Source organism: Vespula vulgaris, chromosome 2, assembly GCF_905475345.1.
Source record: "Vespula vulgaris chromosome 2, iyVesVulg1.1, whole genome shotgun sequence".
Classification (NCBI taxonomy): Eukaryota; Metazoa; Arthropoda; class Insecta; order Hymenoptera; family Vespidae; genus Vespula; species Vespula vulgaris.
In genome coordinates, this window is record NC_066587.1 from 11,483,755 (window position 1) to 11,504,902 (window position 21,148).

The 21,148-nt window shown below is 47.1% G+C and overlaps 1 protein-coding gene across 5 annotated transcripts in view; it reads right to left on the reverse strand.

The window, feature by feature from the left end:
- The window catches only part of LOC127073052 (nuclear pore complex protein DDB_G0274915-like), a 37,402-nt gene that overhangs the window by 10,795 nt on the left and 5,459 nt on the right, over positions 1 to 21,148 (reverse strand). For 3 of the 5 annotated variants that reach the window (XM_051014059.1, XM_051014056.1, XM_051014060.1), the window contains exon 2: positions 17,176 to 18,616. In XM_051014059.1, the coding sequence (XP_050870016.1) occupies positions 17,176 to 18,318 (1,143 nt within the window). In that variant the 5' untranslated portion in view covers positions 18,319 to 18,616. Of the gene's footprint in view, positions 1 to 17,175; positions 18,617 to 18,794; positions 20,014 to 21,148 lie in introns of those variants that run through there. The other 2 variants (XM_051014061.1, XM_051014057.1) reach the window with 2 other exon arrangements.

The window sequence follows — 21,148 nt, forward strand, 5'->3', positions numbered from 1 at the left end:
GGTGAATCGAGCCAACTTTCACACTTTTTCCACGTTTTTCAGTTAAAATGCAAATTTTGATATCTATCTTTTTCTGTTTCTGTCTGTCTCTGTCTCTGTCTCTGTCTGTCTCTCTCTCTTTCTCTCTCTTTATCTGTCACTCTCTCTCACTCTCTCTTACTCGCCCGTTTCATCCAACGATTCGTGACTCGACGAATAACAAGTATGTAGTATGAGGAAATCGAAAGAAGATTTTCATTTCCAAGTCGAAACTCCGAGTAAAACTTTGAGTAGGTAACGATGCCGATAAACTAGTTCGAAAGCTATCAGATACCGTTGCGCAACAATGACGACAGGAAGCGACGGCAAAGTGGCGCGGTGTCGTTACGAGTAGCCCGTTAAAAATCCTCAACGAGGTCGAATTGCATCGATTAACGGTGACCGGTGCAACGACGCGAGCTACGATTGAGTTGGTCGAACCAGTGAGAGAGAAAGAGAGGAAGAAAGAAAGAGAGAGAGAAAGAGAGAGAGAGAGTGAGATACAGAGAATTTGTAAGCATCTAACTACTTTTATTCGAGAACGATCGATCGATCGATCGATCGACCGATTGAAGTTAGAACGTCTAAGGAGAAACGTTTATTTTTTCAAAGTCCTTTCTCCTTTACTCGTAACCCCGAAGGCGTGTGATTGGGTTAGTTTTGGTTTGTTGGAACGGGACATAGCCGAGGCGGGCCACCCAGTAGCCATTTAGACAAACGACCGGCCCCTGTTGAGTGCTGCGGGATGCCAGCTCCGGAGGGAGAGACCAATGGGGAACGATATAGAGAAAGAGAAGGATAAGAAGAGTGAGACAGAGAGAGAGAGAGAGAGAGAGAGAGAGAGAGAGAGAGAGAGAGAGAGAGAGAGAGGGAGAGAAATAAACGAGGAGGATATACGTATCTGAGGAGAGTAACAAAGATAGAGCATGAAATAAAAGAAAGAGAGAGAGAAAGGAAGGAAAAGCTGAGAAAGTTTGAAATAGCGAGGTCATGTTCGCAAAGGGGATAAAAAGTATTCAAATTTGCGAACAAAGAATCCCTCTCTTTCTCTCTTGGTCACGGATTTTTTACTACTCTAAAATATTAATCGATCGTTGGAAATAAAAAGAACTGATGCTTTGAGCTGACAAGAAAATTGTTCCAATCTAACTACAAAGGACAATTGGAATTCTCAAAATAGAGGTGAGATTACGTCTTACATACATACATATATATATACATGCACGTATGTATATATATATATATACACATGTAGATAAGGTTCGTCGACTCGACGTCGCAGAGGAGAACGAGCCTAAACCGAATAAATTATTACGCCGTCTCTTCGTCGTCGTCGTCGTCGTCGTCGTCGTCGTTCTCTTCGTCGTCGTCTTCGTTGTCGTCTTCGTTGTCGTCTTCGTCGTCGTCTTCGTCGTCGTCTTCGTCGTTGTCTTCGTCTTCGTTCTGGTCCTCCCTTCCAGTCACCAGGGGTGCCCCCCTGCCGTTAATCGCAAAGAGCGGGCCGCCCTACAGTCACGAAGATTCATATCTGACTCGAAGCCTTCCAAGTCCTCCCTCCGTGCTGCTTCGGCTTCGAACGGGACCCTTAAGCCCGAAGCGGGACGGGATATCTGGACAATAATTTTCCGCCTTCGCCAGGCATGGTACTCTTCTCGACTGGACGAAACTTCGGCATCTTCTGACTCCCACTCTTTCTCTCTCTCTCTCTGTCTCTCTTTTTCTTTCTCTGTCTGTCTGTCCTTCTTTTGGATCTCCTCCGTACCCTCCAACTCTGTTCAGCCTCTCGACAGCGCTTGGAACCGCTCGCCTCCGGTGGTGGCAAAAGAAGAAGAAAGAGATAGACTGTTGAGAGTCATGAGGACCGTGTGTGTGCTCGGAAGAGAGAGAGAAAGAGAGAGAGAAAGCAAGAGGAAGGAAGCCGCTCGGCGGAAAATGGTAGAGAGAAAGAACGCCGGAGGATGAGGAGAATGAGGAGAACGGGAGGGATCGGTTAAGAATCTCCGGAGATTCCACGCATGGAGAAGCGTGGAACGGGCCGGCTTCGTGTCCCGGCTGGCCCGGCGGCAGGCTTGTTGCTCGCACGGAAGGCAGCTGCCAGTCGGCTTACCGCCACCACGCATTATATCCGATCAAATGAGAGAGAAAGAGAGAGAGAGAGAGAAGAGAGAGAGAAAGAGAGAGAGAGAAAGAAAGGTGGGGATAGAACGTGTTGCCGTTGAAACGAGCAAAACCGAGTATCAGCCGATCGAAGTTCCGTGAGGAGGATCGTGCGAAGAAACGCTCTCAGGAAGCTTTTAATTACTATCGAGGGTGCTGCAAATGGTGAAAAATATGAAAGGAATGTACGGTAGTACGTAGAGTAAAATGTATAGATATAAGTTACGGAGAAATGATCGGACCTCTAATGGAGAGCTGTGAAGTGTTGGAGAATATAGAAGGGTTTGGAGGTGGAGGGGTTAGGGGAAAAAAAAGAAAATGTGGAGCAACATCCGGAGGGTGAGCGAGGGTGAGAGGGTTAATTTGGAGAAGTCTAAAAGGTCGGCCTGGTAACGGATAGGGTCGCGAACTCCTAGACTGCCTCTGCCAGAGAGCAATTCAGAATCTTGGAACAAGACCAGAAAGCATCGAGAAGGGGAAAATATAGAGGACGGGACTTCTTCCTGGATACGGGGCTATTAGAATCGAAGATTTACGACATCAACGAACTTTCTTGGTGCTTCGCGTGTTAGGAGTCAAAGAGAAAGAGAGAGAAAGAGTGTCTGTTGAGTCTGGAAACAAGAAACCTATCGCGGAAGATGATCGTATAGACGGAATAGCTGAGATACCAAAGGAACGTGGCAGCCTACGTTACTCGTTCGCATAGGTCATTTATACCGTATTTCGAGCGATAAAGAGAGAGAGAGAGAGAAAAGGAGAGATCGCGTAACTCGATATATCGATAGAACATCTCGAATAACGCGATATCGAGGAACGTGAGGGATTGAGAGAGAGGGTTAAACGTTCAAAACGCGTTGCTACCGGATGCTGGATACAGTACCACGAGAAACGTATCACAGAAGTGACCATGCTTTTGTCTTCCTGCTCGTACCATTCTTCCTCGCTCTCTCTCTCTCTCTCTCTCTCTCTCTCTCTCTCTCTCCTTCACGTCACCTATCCCTATTTGCGCGTCTCCCTGGTTGCTAAAAAAGGCTTCCATTGTGGAACGAGCTCGCATTTCCACCCTCAGTGCGGTGACACTAGAAGCCAGGGGCCATGAGGTAGAAAGCGCGATCCACAGTCAACACGAAGAGTATAAGCTTCCACCCTCTACCCCGTGACGCCCTGTCCACCTATCAAGCCACAGCGCGCGTAAACCACCCCTATAGAGCCTGCCATCATCCTCACTCTACTCTTACCCTCTCTCTCTCTCTCTCTCTCTCTCTCTCTCACATATATACATTCTCTCTCACTCTCACTCTGTCTGGCGTGTCGAATTTCTGTTTGCGTTACCGTGTCACGCATTAAACCCTGCCCGTTCGAATCTGATGATGCCACCGAAACTACTCCAGCCCGTTCTCTCTCTGATCGTGCATTTCTAACTCGGCCTTCGATCCCACGACGAGCTAGCTTTACGACTCTCTCTCTCTCTCTCTCTCTCTCTCTCTCTGTCTGTCTGTCTCTCTCTTTCTCTCTCTCTCTCTCTCTCTCCCTGTCGACGTCATACGAGCACGAGACGTCACAGACGAACGCGAATCCCCGTCTAAAATTACGAAGCATCGTCGGCGTCAGTGAACGGGAAAACGATCGAAGTGTCAGCGTCGCCGCAGGGATAAATATAAGAACGTCGTATAGAGCTCGGTAACTCGAACGATCGTTAATAATGGATCTTTCGAACGTATTACTTTTCATTATTACTTCGTAGAAACGTTCTGAAAAATAGAAAAAAAAATATGCCTTCGCTGATAATACTATGATCGTATTCATAAAGAATATAAATAGAACCGAAGAGTTTCTAAAGGGATATCTTATACATTTTAATTGGTTCATCAACAAAACACATATGTAACTGCAACATGATTTAGTCCACCTTCATTGTATGTAAGTTCTTTGGCAAAGTCAAAGCTAAGGAACGAGCCAAGCAAAGGAACGAAAGGAATTCGTGAAGAGAAGCAAAGAAAGAGAGAAGAGGACAGAGCGAAGAGTAGAACTGAGAGCGTCGAAGGGAATACCGAAGTGGGCGTTCGTTCTCTTTAGAGCGCTTGGCTAAGCAGCGACGAAGGAGAGGAGTAACTTTCGTGTCAGCGAAGAGCGAGGTCGTTGCTTACTTAGCCTACCTCTCTCTCTCTCTCTCTCTCTCTCTCTCTCTCTCTCTCTCTCTTTCTTTCTTTCTTTCTCTATATGTATCTCTCTTTTTCTCTTTCTCCCTATTTATCTATCTATCTATCTATCTTCTTCTTCCTCTGGGCCGGTTGAATCCAGCCTAGATCAACACGACGTAATGAACAAGGATTCCTCTCTCGTTGGACTTTTTCCGGGGGAAGAAAATACCAGTGTGGTTACCGCGTTCCCGGTGGTATTCTTCAACAAGAGAGGAACGAAGAACTGAAACGGGACGTCGGAGGGAGCTCTCGGTTAGAAGCGGCTGCTTTTGCCTGAATTAATCTCTTAGTGGTGGCTCCAGGAAGCGGCGAGCCGCGCCCCAACTTTCAACGAGAAAAAGAGAGGAAAGAAGAGGAGTACGGAAAGAAGGGAAGGAGAAAACGTTGCGAGGACGTCCGAGAATTGGCCGAACTCTCGATGCAACGCGAGAAACGAAAAACGTTCGGCATTTGATATTTTCGAAAATCCGTTTGTTAAAAATCATTTTTGTTCACGGATTAACAAGAACATCGATGATATGCCAAAATAAGATTTATTATAATCGTAATCTTGTAATATGGATCGGGTAAGACAAATTAGCGATTACGTAAAAAAGAGAAGAGGAAAGAAAAGTTCCAGATACAAATTCTGATCCCTGACGAATATCAGAGGCAAGAAAATAAGTCTGAGGAAAGATACGGTCTATTTAAAACGCTACTCTTCATTTGTTCGCCTTTCCGAGGACTAGCAAAGTAAAAGAGCGATGATGGTACATAAGTGTGGTAGTAGCGTCGTCGCGCATCGGATGATTAAGATCGTGTCATGATGAAGAGAGTAGCTTTTGAAGGCGGTCCCGATGGTGGTCGTAGGTGTGTGTAGCCGCAATCTCTTGCGGCTGGTTCGATCGTGGTATCGTCGTGTCTCGTATCGGAGCATTTCTCTCTCTCTCTCTCTCTCTCTCTCTCTTACTCGCTGCCTCCGTGGTGTACAGGTTGCAGCTGCTACCGGGCGAATACTACAGGAGTGGATGGAGGAGGATGAGAAGGTGGTGGTAGCTGTTAGGTGCCAGGATATCGGACATCGCGCATGTAGGAGTATGTCATTACTGTGACGCCTAGGTAGGCACAGCGCGATGTGACGCATTGTGCTTGAATCGAGGCGAGTCTAGAGAAAGAGAGAGAGAGAGGAGACTGGAAGAGGAAGAAGGAGGGGTAGAAACGGTAGTAGTCGAGGGGAAAGAGAGAAGGAAGGAGGGCGTCGGCGTCGAAAGGGACGCGCGTACGTTGCGCGTGCGCGTGAGCGTGTGTGCGTGCGTCTCATTAACCAGACGTTGCGTTCGGCAAGAGAGGAGAGAAGGAGGAGGCAGTGGACGATGAGGATGCGGAGTAGCAAGAGGTAGTGGAGGGCAGGCAGGGTCGAGCACGAGGCCGGGCCGGGCCAAGTTTTCCTCTCTCACTCTCTCTCTCTCTCTCTCTCTCTTTCTCTTTCTCTCTCTCGCTCTCTTCGTCTCTCTATCTCTCTCATTCCCACCAACACGTTTCCATCTCTATCCTCTTCAGGCTCCCTCGAGTATTCCGTCCGTCCCTCCCTCTCTCCACCATCGTCGCGTTTCCCCTTCCTTCCTTCTCTCTCTCTCTCTCTCTCTCTCTCTCTTTATCTTCTCTCCTTCTCTCTATCTCTCTCACTCTCAGCTTGGCTCTGTATCGCCGGCGCTCGACGCAGGGAATCAACACACCGGCCAGCCGACCGATTGCGGGCTGCTAAACGCCCGAAGCCACGATCCCGCAAGCGGCGACGCTTATACCGGGTGACCCCGAGGGCAGCGTTCGTTGCACCGCACTCACCCACTCCGCACTTGCATAAAGTACACGAGGACGATAATAACGATGACGGCACGAATCGATCGGTTCGATAAAAGAGAGAAATATGTTCCTTCGAAATCCGCGTCTGGGGATCGCCAAATTCCGCGTTTATATTCCAACGGTAGAAACCGTTCTCGAGGGTGCGGTATTCATAGACGGAAGAGAGAATCTTTATTGAGGTCAGTTTACTGAACGAGTGAGGAAGAGAGAGAGAGAGAGAGAGAGAGAGAGAGAGAGAGAGAGATGGTTTCAATGATATAAAAAGGACGATTTTAGACAGTGTGCCCGTAGATTTCCGCCCGTCGAAATTGAGTCGAGTTTGTAATTAGGCAAAGAGATAACGGAAGTTTGTGTTGATCCACCTTGCTTCTTGCGATAAAGACGTTAATTTCTCTCTTTCTCCTTCTCTTTCTCCCTCTCACTCATTCTCTCTCTCTTTCTCTCTCTAACTATCTATCTTTCTTTATATATAACTATATACTATATAAAACCGCTTCGAAAAGTTTCCAACATACTTTCGCGATTCCAAGAAACGTCGGTTACAATAAAAATAGAAAGAAAAAAAGCGAAGAATCATCTCGATTCCGAGAGAAAGATTTTATAGCGATATCACGACGTTTCAACGATCGGCCGAACGCTCTTTCTCTTTCTCTCTTTTTCTCCCTCTTTCTCTCTTTCTCTCTCTCTCTCCGTTCGTTCGTTCCAATCTCGTAATTCTCCGCTCGTTGGATTACACGGCCGGCGTAAGTTTTACGAGGCACCACGGCTGCTGCGGTGGAAGTTCGAAGTTTCGCGCGTTTGGATAGAAGCGACGACGATGGTAGTAGACGCTTACTGAAACGGGAAAGGGAGAGGGGAGACGGCGGTGGTGGTTTGAGGGTGGAATGACGGAGAAGCGACGACGGAAGCAGTGGAAAGTTCTGCGAGCGAGTCGGAACGATGTGGGCGGGTAGGTGAGAGACGGAGATGGATATAGATGGATAGACGAGCGAGCAAGAGTGAAAGAGAAGGAGAGGAAGAGGGAGAGAAACAGAGAGAGAGAGAGAGAGAGAGAGAGAGGAGGGGGAAACAAGGAGGGTGGGAGGCCGACAAACTGACGTCAGCGAGTAGAGAAAAGTTAGGAAGATAAGAGCGAAGTGGCGCAAAGCGAGCGCTCCTAAAGGCTCTCCCTCCTCCCCTCTTTATATCCGCCCCCGAGATGACATCTGCCTCCTCATTGCGTCTGGGGTTAATTCGCTTGGGTAGACCGTTCGCAATGTGGACTCGAGACGCGGTGAAACGAGCTTCGACCCGTCGACAGCTTACCGGACAAAGATCTACATACGATGACATGTGAGAGAGATAGATGGAAAGAGAGAGAGAGAGAAGAGAAAGAAATAGAGTGAGAGAGAGAGAGACAAGGATATCAAAAAGCTTTCCATGGGCTTTGAATCCGATTAAACGTAAACCACCATGCAGTCACTACCGGTCAACGTGTCTCTTGAAAATCCTTTCCAATCGTTTTTCGCTCTTTTTCCAACTGTTCCTCTCTCTCTCTCTCTCTCTCTCTCTGTTTCTCTTTCTTTCTGTTTTGCTTATTCCAGCTGTGACCCTCGCACCTACACGAAATCTTCAATGACCAGCTTTCGGCGTTCGTTTCACCCCTGATTTACATTCGGCTTAATGCCCGCCTCTCGCCTTTCTTTTTCCTCTTCAGAGGAGGACATGAATCTCGCGGAAGGAAGACATCTGCTCGCTCGCCCTCTCGAAATTTATTATTTATTTTTCTCTATTTCTCTTTCGTCCTTTCTCTCTCTTTCTCTCTCTCTCTCTCTCTCTCTCTCTCTCTCTTTCTTTCTTTTTCTCTATCACGTGACATTCGTACGTATTTTATGTATTCTTTTTATATGACCGTTTTTTAATTTGATTTAGTAGAAACTTAACGTCGGTTCGTTTATAGAACGCCACCACCGTTCGAGGAAATATCAGTCGTATATCGGTAGAAATTATATTACAGATTTTTCTATAATCTCGCCTCTACGTTTCGGGATCAACCAATTTATATTTGTTTCTTTTTATTATTCACGATAATCTCTTATCTGTAAATGTCCAACCAAACGGAATTCCTTTTTCTCTTGGTACTGCAACGCGACTAACAATTCTTCGTCGCAATATCAGCTTATTTCGCTTTTCCAACATTCCCCACTCTCCCTTCCCCACCCATTCCCCACTCGCCCTTCTCCCTTTCTCTTCTTTTCGCCTGGCAACGTTTAAACGTCGCTCGTATTTTAGTGTCTCCAGCCTTTCCCAACCTGTACGCGTATGTTCGTGTGTGTAGTTGTCCGTGGCACGCATCGGTCCGGGCAACAAATTTCGTAACCTCCCTCCGATTACTCCACGGCCAACTTGGCCGACGGATTTTAGGTTCGAACGCGTCCACGTGATTTTTGCGTCGTGCCAACTACCCGTGGTACATCGATTCGTGTAGGTGAAAATGGACGACTTGACATTGTTCTAGATAGAGAGAGAAAGAAAGAAAGAGAAAGAGAGAGAGAGAGAGAGAAAGAAAGAGAGAAAATTTAGAATTTTCGACAGGTGCGTATAAAATTTTGGCACGAAAAGTATAACGAAATCTTCGATCGTTCGATAAAAAAAAAAAAGAAAACAGACACCGATCGATACTTTGGCTCGTTCGTTGTAATCGTACTAGAGTAAACATTCAAAACAATGCCTTTTAACTCGTAAGTCACAAATCAGGATTAGATCATCGACAATGTTTATAAAAATATTCTATAATATATGGTTCTGCCTTAATAATATTTACCACGAGAGAATATATTTATACATCTCCTGTCGTCTATTGAATAATTTGAAGAACGTAGATAATTATTAGAATAAGGTTATCGATTTCACGAAGATGTTTTCATGAAACGTTAATTTATACTGACCCAAATTGGATAATTTCAAATTCTAAAAATGAATAAGTGAAATATCGTCAAAAATAGAAGATATTAGGAGTCAACTTTGTAGAGATCATTAAACAAGTATTTACGCAAAAATATTTAATAGTTCATGATTGAAGATCGACATTCCTTTGGAGTATACCTCACTTCGATCTCGTTACTACGAGATAGACGCGAAACACATGGTAACATTTTACCCGGATACTCTCGGAAAATAATGCGGAGCTTCGCCGCGTAATTACCGCTACCGCTCGCTCGCTCGCTTGCTGCCGAGCGCGAGTTTCTTAACTGAGTTTTGAAACAACAAGCCGAGATATCTCTCGTACGTGTCGGCCGCGTGAATGCCTTCGAGTTTCGAACAAGAAGAACTTTCAGAGACGTCTATGTTGCCGGAATAAAACCGTTAAAACATTTCTCTGCTTCACTTATTTTTTCACATCAACGACGTTCAACAACGTGAACTCGTGGAGACCCGATTGAAGTACATCACGTATCATTTTATAAACAAATCTTTTTGAAGTTTAAAACGTACGAGAAAAAAAAAGAAAGAAAGAAACAAAGTGTTAGAAATGGTCGAATAGTTGAGACTAATTGACATCTAATATCGGATATTATTTCAGCCTCTTTCTATCTTTATCTATCTATCTCCCGAACAGAATCGAACGTACTTTCAAAGCGATCAAAGAAGATCTACTTCCTTGACGAGAATGTAATATTCATAATCGTCATAAGTATGCCCTCGGCTTTTTACCCACGTCTTTATCTCATGTGGATTAACTTCATTAGCACGATACACCGATAAGAGTGCTTGCATTAGGATTATCGATCGGAGATAAGGACTCTTTATTATCAGGCTGGTGAAACCGTTAGCGCAGCAACTAAGTAGAGTAGAAAGAAAGGCGGAAGGAAGTAGAAAAAGAAAAAGAGATAGATCTCTTCTGATAATTCGAAGAATTAGAGGGAGAGGGAGAGAGAAAGAGAAAGAGAGAAAGAGAAAGAGAGAAAGAGAGAGAAAGGTGGTCCTGATGGTGATGGTGATGGTTGCAATGGTGGTAGTGGTAACGTCGTCGTGGAAAGGGGTCGATACGTATCGCGATTTGCCGCGTGGTCGAGTTATCGGCTAGGTTTATCGACGAAGGGGGACCACAAAGAGGAACGGAGAGAGAGAGAGAGAGAGAGAGAGAGAGAGAGAATGAGCGAGGGTTAGGAGTCTCTAGAGAAACCGCGTGAAATTCGCGTGTGTAGGCAGTTCACCGACTACGCCCACGAAGATACACGCGCTCGGATAGCCACTTACTTTCTGCTCTGTGATCGGGGGATAGGAATCAAGGCGTGTTCTATCGTTTTCATCTCGTGCGCCCTTCTTAACGAGCTACCTCGTGGCTCGGATTCGAACGAGTTATCGGAGGCAACAACCGAGGAGTACACACCGTTGTGGTTTCTGGAGGACGGACGAAGAGGGTGCAACGAGTCAAATGAAAGGGTAGGATAGTGTTGAAAGAAGAAGAAGAAGAAGAAGAAGAAGAAGAAGAAGAAGAAGAAGGGACTTTGATGAGAGGGATGAAAGAGTAGTCCTAGCTCGGCGCCGTACGAATTTATGACAGGACTCTACGATAATCGAGTACCGTTCGGACGATGTTAAAAAAGATAATAAAAAGAGAGAAAGCATTTTTAAACAAATAATTTTGGAACAATGCGACGATATATCCGATTAGAAAAATGATCAATATTTATATATATATAAGTTGGTAGAAGTACATGTTTTAGAAACTGGCATAATAATAATCGTTGATAGCAATAATATATAGCGAGAAAAGAAAGAAAGAGAGAGGAGAGAGAGAGAGAAAGAGGGACGCAGTGGCGAAGAAGGACTACGACGGCGAACCGACCAGGGGAATATAGGGTCTATTTTTGTCGGGTGGCGGCGGCGGTGGCGGCGGCGGCGGCGGCGGCGGCGGCAGTGGTGGTGGTGGTGGTGGTGGTGGCAGGACAAAAAGCCTGCGGCTTCTATCCCACCTCCCTGTACTACTTCTCTCTTTCCCCACTCTACCACGCCTCTCTCTCTCTCTCTCTCTCTCTCTCTCTGTCTCTCTGTCTCTGTCTCTCCCCGTTTCCTTTTTCTCTCTTTTCTTTCGCCCGCCGGTCTCTCCCGTTCTCTTTCTCTCGTCTCTTTTACTCTTTTCACTTCATACTCTTCTTTTTACACCAGCATGTCGGCCCTCTCCCCCTCCCTCTCCCTCTCCCTCTTTCTCTCTTTCTCTTTCATCCAGTTCCCTCTTTTCCATATCAGCGTTCGGCTTCCGTCTCTCTTCAACGAAAAGCCGTGCACCTCACCGCCGGTCTTTTGCTGCTCGCCTCTCGCTTTAGCAACGTGCAAAGCGATATTGCAAGAGAAAGAGAGAGAGAGAGAGAGAGAGAGAGGGAGAGAGGGAGATGAGAAAGAAAGAGAAAGATGAACACGAACGAACGGTCGGCGGCTTAGGGAGAAAGAACGAGAAAGAAAATCAGGGACGAGAGTCGGTGTGTTTGTGCAGGCTTCGAGTGAGTGAGAGAAAGAGAGAGTAGTCGGATAGTGGCGGCGTGAACGTCGAGGGACAACGGGACGATGGAAGATGGGACCTGAGAAAGAAAGACAGACGGACAGACAGACAGAGAGAAAGAGAGAGAAACGGAAAGAGAGAGAAAGATAGAGTACGAAACGTAGCGTGGGTCGGCCAGCTCGAAGAGAAGAGGTAGAGTTTGAAGAGGATGAGGAGAAAAGGAGCGAGAGAGCGAAGACTCCCTCGGCGGACCGCTACTAATTGCCGCCGGTCGCTCCTGGCTACGGGCCGCTGAGCATCGCACCACGCACAACGCCCGACACGGTTACGTTCCGTGGTTTAGAGACGTGACTCTGGCTAAGCAATACGCCTGCCTGCCTGCCTGCCTGCCTGCCTGCTTGCTAGCTAGCTTGTCTGCCTGCCTGCCTGCCTGCCTGCCTACTTACTTGCCTGTCTGCCTACTTGCTTGCTTGCTTGCTTGCTTGCTTGCTTGCTTGCTTGCTTGCCTGCCTACCTGCCTGCCTGCCTGCCTGCCTGCCTGCCTGCCTGCTTGCCTACCCTGCTTGCCAGCTTGCTTGCTTACTTGCCTGTTTAGCTCGCTCGGCTGGTCTCTGCCAGCATGCTGGACTTTCGCGTGCTCTCGTGTGCGAGTTTGCCTGTGGAAAGAGGCCCGCATCGAGACGTCCTTAAGACGTAGTTAAAATTACGTCTGTACGTTGTTTTTATTTTATCTTTTTCTTTATCTTTATCTTTGTCTTTGTCTTTGTCTTTCCTTTTTTTTTTTTTTGATTCTGAATATCATCCTACCTGTACTTTTATCTCGTCTCACAAGTCATCACACTTTCCTCAACCATTTGCTCGATTTCTTCATTTCCTTTTAACATAACTTTAAGATCTCTAATTATCTATAATAACTACGGGCTTGAATGCAATCCACACACACACACCTATGTATGTAGGTAGTTAGGTTCTTTAGATCGAGATATTTCGTTCTCGTCGACGTCACAAGGGAAAGTTTCTTGCCCTGTACGAACGGCCTCGTTCGTTTTTTCCTTCGAATCGTAATCGTGGATAAAAAGAAATTCTTGCACGGTGCTCTAGCGAGCGTGGCCCCAACCTGAGCTCTCTTCAGCCAAGACTTCACGCGCTCTCTTTTAGTGCGTGACTCAGCGGGACCGAAACGACACACACCGTACGAAACCACCCTCTTCGTTACGTCCCCTTTTCGAGAACAGCCGTTCTCCTCCCGTTCCAGGCCAAATGCAACCAACCGTCGAACCCCGGCTTGCTTGCTTGCTTTCTCTCTCTCTCTCTCTCTCTCTCTCTCTCTCTCTCTCTCTCTCTTTCTCTCTCATTCTCGGCACTATTATTATCAAGGCTCCTATAGTTCCTCGTAACAATCGACAACGATAGAAAACAACGCGTGTGCGTTCAGCCTTGTATACATCTATTATCGTTGCAAGGCTATAGCGATAACAATCGAGGAAGCTTCGAAGAACCGTAGGATATTACACAGGGTGGGGCATTTAAACAGGTGAGGAACACCTTTGGATTTTTATTAACATTTGCCGATAGATCATATCAATCTCTGGATTAATTTTGTTTGAAATATTTAAATTTATATATCATACATTTCGTACAGTCAAGAATCCTACTTGAAAGAAATTCAACTTTCCATACTCGTACCAATTTTTGATACTTCAACGGTCGATCGAGCAAATCACTCTACTTGTTTCATTCGTGTATTTTTAATCCAGGATGAAATTAGGAAGTTATTGGAATCCTGATTTTGCATCGACTCTTGGCTTCCATCGGTATCCCAAACGAGCATTCGTATTGTCCAGCAAAGTTCTATCCTCTTTCCTCCTTTCTCTTCCTCTTGTGTCCGTGAGAGGTCCACTATTTTATTCAACGAGGGTCAGGTACATGACCTTGGGGTAGGAGTTAATCGAGTTATACCCTCGAGCGCAGGGTGACAAATTATCGGCACGGTCAACTCCTTCCCTTTGTCTTTCGACTCCCGTGTTACTATCACCTTTCCTTCCCCACTCCTCTTTTCTCTTCCTTCTACCAATCTTCTCTCTCCAACGTGACATTCTTTCTCCACATCCTATCGATCTCCATCTACATCCTAGTTTCATTGGCTCGCTCGAAATAGTACGAGAAGATTAAAGAAGATCGAACAGATCGGATTCAAGCGTAACAACGTCGGATGGTAATTAAATATCGTTTAGCAGCATACGTAATGTCAGAGACTAACATTCGGAAATCTCGTCGGATATTTCGAGTAAAGGAAAGGAAAAGAAAAGAAAAGAAAAGAAGAGAGAGAGAGAGAGAGAGAAAGGGAAAAGAAAGGAAAAGAAAAAAGAAGAGAAAAATAGAGGCTGAACGTGTCTCGTCCCGTGAAAGCTTCAAACCACGAACTCCTTTTCGCTGCTCTTCCCATTCATCGGCCATTCATCCTTCTTTTGCGGAAGTGTCCACCGACGATGGTGGTCTCTCGTCGCACAAACATCTACCTCTACCTTCTCTGACAAAGGTCCAAGGATAAAGAAAAAAAAAAAAAAGGTATATACGTGTTAGAAAAAGAAGGGTGAACTTCTTCGAGCACGTTTCTTCAACGACAGATGATATTCGAGGATAGGTTAAAAAATCGGGCGTACGAGCGAAAATAAGTTTCCTTGGTGAAGCAAGAGTTATCACATGGAACCTTCGAACTTATCTCCGTGTATACATATATAAACGTGTCTGTTTATTCGCGCATATGTTCCGAGATCGAATACCGGCACGAGCTACAAAAGCATCGAAGAAAATGGGACGGTACGAAGTGCGGCGATAACGAGAGAGATAAGGAAAGGATTTACAAGCGGTGATCCACAAACGAATCGCTTTCCGGTTTGCGCCAGTGAGTCGAGTTATTCGAATCCGCCGGACATAAGCGAGAGTAACCGTCAGAGATAGCTTATCTTTGACGTTGGAAACCATTGAGGTTGAGGAAAAGTATGCTAAAATTCCCTGGAGGACCCTTAGAAATTCGTCAAGATTACGGAGATCGCCGATTCGATTTGCAATCCTTCTCGATGCTTGAACGAAGGTGAGAGAGAAAAGAAGGATCCTTCGAGGTATCCAGTTTCGATCGTCTTCTCGACTCTCTCGATATACGCGGCCCGAATACGCGATCACGCACACGCCCCCGTAGGCTCGATTCAGTTTGCGCGCGCACGTGTACGTGTGATTGTATATGTGTGAGATGGTAGAGAGTGAGAGCGAGCGAGAGAGAGAGAGAGAGAGAGAGAGAGAACGGCAAGCAGGCAAGCAGGCAAGCAGGCAGGCAGGCAAACCCGAAGCCTGTACTTGTACGGGACCTTTAGCGGCTCGTGTGAGTCGGGACGATCAATGACAAGCGCTCCGTCTCTCTCTCTCTCTCTCTCTCTCTCTCTCTCTCTTTCTCTCTCGCTCTCTCGCATACGATTCGGCCTCCTCTACTTCGTCGCGGCGAGCACGGAGGCACGATGGAAGCGATCTCCCTTCGGGCCACGGGCCTGCAAGAGCTCCCTCTCAATCAAGATAGACGCGCGAGAGGCTTAGCACCGGGAAAGGGAGCGAATGCGAGAGAGCGCCGCTTGAATTTCTTCCGACGGTAAGCGCAAAGGAAGGAGAAAGAGAGAGAGAGAGAGAGAGAGAGACTTCGGCCTGTAGAAGCAACGGAGAGGAAGGAGACAGAGAGAAGGAACAGCTGTGTGCAAAAGAAAGAGAGAGAGAGGAGACTTACTGCTCGGAGTCCGTGCGCGATGGAGCGACTGAGACGAAACGGGAGAGAAAGAGAGAGAGAGAGAGAGAAGGATAGAGAATCGGCCGCTATAGAGAGACCGCGGAGATGCGCGAAGTAGAGGGAAAGGGAGAGAGAGAAAGAGAGAATGATAGGAGGTTATACCGCGAGAAAGAAGGATAGAAGAGGAGACGGCCTCCAGAGAAGAGAGGAGAAATCCATAGTGGTGTGAGACGTGGAAGAGAGACGGCGAACATACCGCCACAGCCTGTCTGTGCCTCTGCTTCGGAAAGTGACTAATGACTAGTCGGCCAGACCTACTCTTCTACCACCCAGCGAGAGAGACCGAAGTGCCCCTACTGAGTCCGTCCTTTTCTCGCTCTATCTCGCTCTATCTCTCTCTCTCTCTCTCTCTCTCTCTCTCTCTCTCTCTCTCTTCTCTATACCTTTCTCTCTATCTCGTAGCCCGGCGGCAGATATAGCAACGCGAGTAAACGAGCGAGCCAACGCGTGAAAGAGAGAGAGAGAGAGAGAGAGAGAGAGAGGTGAGCACCGCTGTTATCTCGCGGCCCTCGACGACGGTCAACCGTGAAAAATGACTATAGCCAGGAAAGAAATATTTTACGGGCGCCGTATGGACGCGTTACACGAGCCGCGTTACGTACGCATCCTCCCAACACACATCGCTAAGAGTGTCTTCCCCTTCTTCCACCTCCATCTAAACTTCTCATCCTCTTCTCATCCTCCTCGCAAAAGATGCGTCGCGACGCGAGACTGCAGTCGAGCGCACTATACGACTATCGATCGGCACGATCGACGACGCGGAACTTGGTACCGTTTCTCACCAAGAGAAGAAGAGAGAGAAAGAGAAAGAGAGAAAGAGGAAAAGAAAACTCCCTTCGTGGCCCGTTCTTTTCGTGAGAAAGAGTAAACGTTTCCGGCGTTACTTCCGCGCTTGGAATCCCACGCCTGTGGTGTACTGCCGACGTAAAACTCAAACTGCCGGTATGAACACAACTGCGAATCCACGATTCTTCCATTTCCGAAAGCCCTTCGAGAAATCTCCGAGTATCTTCTATAGACACATTGAATTTGAAAAAATCGGATGCTTCGTGAGAAAAAAGAAGGAAAGGAAAAAGATAGGAAAGGTGGACCACAAGCTGATAGTCTATAGCGAGATTCGTCGATAAACGGCCTGTGTTCGTTTTTACATATCTCGGAAGCATAGAGACGCTCCGAGAGCATAATTTCTGTTTAATTAGATGCAATTAAGCGAGCACCTTATCTCAGTACGCCTCACTCTTTTCCTACGAACTCGGTGCCCCGAGATCTCTCGCACTTTTTCTTCAACGTGCCGAGAGATAAATTCCTCGCTCGTAAACTCGCGCGTCTTCCTTGGTAGAGTAAGAAAGACAAAGATAGGGGAAAAGAGAGAGAAAGAAAACGTCGCTTCTTGATCCTGGATAGTCGCGGTCGCGATTACGTCGTAATCATCGCCGTTGCTAATGGCTCGAGACGATCTTTTCTTCGTATCTGTGCTTTGATGTGACTCTAACTTTAGGATATGCATGTAACAATGTCTCTTAACGCTCTAATTTCTACTCTGTCTCAACTTTCGTTTATCGTTCGACTTCGAACCCACATCTCGGATAAGAAAGGATCGGCGAAAACGAAGAAAAGCCAGATTAGTCTCTTTAAGTACTCACCTTGTTATGTGGCAACTGCGTGGGCACGTAGAGAGGAGGATCCAATCCGGGATTGGTCACCGCGTGACGTCCCACAATCCTATCCGCCGGTTTCGCATCGTATCCTTCCGGTTGACCGATATGGAAGCCCTTGCTCTTTACCCAAAATCTGAACTTGCTGTTCTCCGCACTGTTCACTTCCTCCCCGCGCAGAGTTCGTAAAATACGCGCATACTTTTTGATCGTGATCGTTTTCGTCTTCGCCAAGTCACCGTAAGTCTTTATCACCCAGGGCTGATAGGCATTGAACATGCCATCGTTCTGAAACTTCTTCGGTAGAGCCACGCTATCCGTTGTCTGGTTTTGTCCCTTTTGCTGTGCCGAACCGTAACCGTTCGCATTCACGTTCGCCGACGAGATACCTGGAAATGCCATCGTCTTTACACCGGAGGAATTCGAATCGAGATTCGTGCCGGTGGTTTTATTGGTGCCGTAACCAGAGGCCAGAGAGTTCGTGGCGTTCGAGGAGCCCAAGGAACCGCTGGTCATGTTGGATATATCGAGATAAGACACCGACGAACTCTTACCGAGATTCGTCGCGTTCCCAACGAAGGTCGCCATCGACGTCGACATGTACGGTGGTATCGGTGTCGTCATGCCAAGGTTGGAAGCACAGAGTCCGCTACTTTGCCCGTTCGTCATGCCTAATCCCGCGACCGAGGCGTAAGTCGGCACGTCCGACATGTTCGACGTGGTTGACCAGCTGCTCGCTGGAACGTTCGAAGCATGATCGCCATTGATGTTGGAATTATTACTACTGGATGATATCTTCGTTTGATTGCTCGATCTGGAAAGCGAGCTCCCACGACTCTTGCTCGACGAATTGGTCTCCGTCAGGGAAACGACTCCCGAAGTATTCGAGGCTGACGAGGTCGAGGAACCATTATTCTTCCCAGAGTTGGTCGTCGTACCACGTGACTTCTTTGTCGGTGGCTCCTCTCGAGAACCATTCACCGAATTTAAGTTCCCCTGAGACGGACTATTGTTATTCTCTGATCTGGAACGTTTGCTAGATGCAGAAACGTTCGAGGAGGAATGACCGGAAGGCGTCGGTGAATTGTTCACCGGTACCCTACGGCGAAGACCCATCGTCGCGGTCGCCATCGTGCGATTAATGCATCTAGAACGCACGTGCGCGCGATTTCGTCTGCGTGCCTTCTCGTACGACGACGTTCTCGACGAGAGAACCGACGATGTTACTTCGGCATTCGTTCGGTCGTCACGGAGATTCACGGCACTCTTTGATTTTACTTTTCCTTCTGCGATCGCAACGACTTCCGATCACGATATTCACCAGTGATTACTCCGTTCGTCGAGACGATTCAGGAAATCGGTTGCAGTCGATACGACCGTAAGAAGAAGAAGAAGAAGAAGAAGATTCCACCGAAGGAAATCCCGTGTCCTGAAAAAGAAAAGAAATAGGCGAAACGTGAGAAGAGGAAATTAGCTATGCGCGATTAAGCGGCGGAAACGTTTAAACGGGGGCGTCGCTAATGGACTGCCAGCCGAGTAGGCGGGGGCTAGTGCCGTAGGAGGGGTAGATTATAGCTGCCAGAATATAATATGTGGCAGAGATTCACCTGGAAAATTGACTTTCGGTCCGATCGTTATTCCTCGCGAAATAGACTCTCCGAAGTCTGCTTTGCCAACAAACAGCGATCGCTATCGGAACAAAAGCTTACTTTTCAAAAGCTTACAATGGGAAATCATCGTGGTATACTCTAGTACTTTTTTTTTTATTCTCAATCGACTTCCAAATGGAAAGCAAGAAAGTCGACCTTGTCTATGCATTGTTCCTCGTATATCGCGTTTGAAAGTCTTTGCTGTCGTCGTTGAATCGAAAGGTCGCGAGTCTCGAGAGAAAAGAACGATAAAAGTATCGTACGGAAGAAGAGACGTCGCGAGTATAATTTGCAGAAGATAATCGCGAAGAGACGAAACGTGAGAGGGAGAGTATAGTGCAGGTCTAATTCAATAAGGCCGATCGAAGCCGTCCCGACGCACGATAGTCGGCTTAATGGCCTCGGCACGATGTATCCGCACGTTCCTTCTGGTGGGCGCGAAAGTGGCACTCGCCGCGGTAGCTAGAGGCATGCGAGCGACGACTCGAGTCGAGCCTGGCCGACTATCAAGACGAAAATGGGCTTCGAGTGTCTCTAGGAAATTCGTTAAGCCGAGACTAACTTGATCAGAGTGTTTCTCTCCCTCTCTCCTTGCTACTTTATTACGAATTCCTGATATCCACCGGCGCGGACAATCTAATCGAATGATTTCATTAAAGATTAACAACAAAGCGAAACAACTAACTCAATTTCTTTAATCGTCCTAACACGTAATAAGATATTTATTCGCGTTAGAAACGAAGTAGAAACGAGTCGATTTGAGGATAAGAGAAGAAAGATCGGAAGTGGAGGAATTTTGGTGGTGTAGTCGATGAGAGAGAGAGAGAGCTGTCCCGGGAAAGGCAGATCGTAAGGTCTCGGGCCAGCACACGAAGCCGCGAGTCACGTAGAGGCGCGGGATCGGCGAGTATTATGGCGCGCGTCCCTACACGCATACTGCTCCACCTCCACGAGCTTCACCTCCAATGCCTCCTCCACCTCCGCCGCCTGCACCACCTCCACCAACGCCGGCGACGCCGACGCCGCAACCGCCGTCGCGTTGTATGTACGTATTACGCGGCAGGCACATATAGCGCGAGCGGCTGCCGCGCACCGCACCGACCCGGTGTCACGCTACGTGCTTCCTGCCCGCAGGCCGTGGCGCGACGAAAGGCCTTATGTCCGCCCGCCTCGTGGGACGCTCGTGATCGCAATGTGTAATCAAGCTCGCCACGGCTGCTGTGTATTACCGCGTAAAGCGTATACTGCGCATAGGCTTCTGCCTTACTCGTCGTATACGTGTATATATGTATATATATATGTATATATATATATGTGTGTGTATACACACGCGCGCACGTATGTGTACGTTATGTGTGTGGATGTATATATGTGATCACCGAAGCATGTCTCTATGTACGCGTTCATGCATATATGCGTACGTATGTTCGTATGTCTCTGTGTAGACACACTTTTCTTTTTCCCTCTCCCTTTCTCTCCCTTTTTATTAAAACACTTTAAAAGTTAGGAAAAAACGTCTACGTCTTATCGTTGAAAGAGACGATTGGAAATCGAAGAACGCTTTGCTTCCTTCAGCGATTTTTCAGATTTATTCGCTCTTCCACGTACTGTATACTTACATACGGCCAATGCCGCACCCGAGAGTCTTTTTGCGATCGATTTCCCGAGCCGGCAGATGATACAATTATAGAAGCCACCGTGGCTACTCTATGAGTCCTATCTTTGGAACGAACAATGGATGCCCGTAGGATAAAACCGATTGAGCGGGTAGTTCTCGAGATAGCTTTTCGCGCGATCCGTTCACTCGTTCACCCGGCCCGTTAACGGCTTTCACATCTCGACGATCTCCGTTAATCGATCGTAGAAAGCAAACGCGACGTTCGTATCGCGATATCCCTTTGTCTCACAGTTTTCTACTTGGAATCCATCGATACGTCGTTCCTCGATCGAATGATTTTATCGGATCAAAATTATTATCAATGATCTATAAACAAAGAGAATGGAAGACGAAAAGCAGAAAGAGAACGAGAAAGAGAAAGCTGAAAAGCCGATAAGTATTCGGATTTTTAAACTACGTTTTTTGCCGATAAAAAGAAACAAAAATAAAGGACCAAAAATTCGTCGAGAAAAAGAAACGGATAAACGAAGAGACGGTGAATTTCCGCAGCAAAACCGAGTCTGATCCACCGCAAATAAGTGCCTCTCTCGCGGTATCCGTTAGACGGTACTCCGGCCACGGAGAAAACGTCGAAGGCACACGAGCGGCAAGTCTCGAGCGGCGGTAAGTTGAATTCCCAAACGGGCGGGTGTGG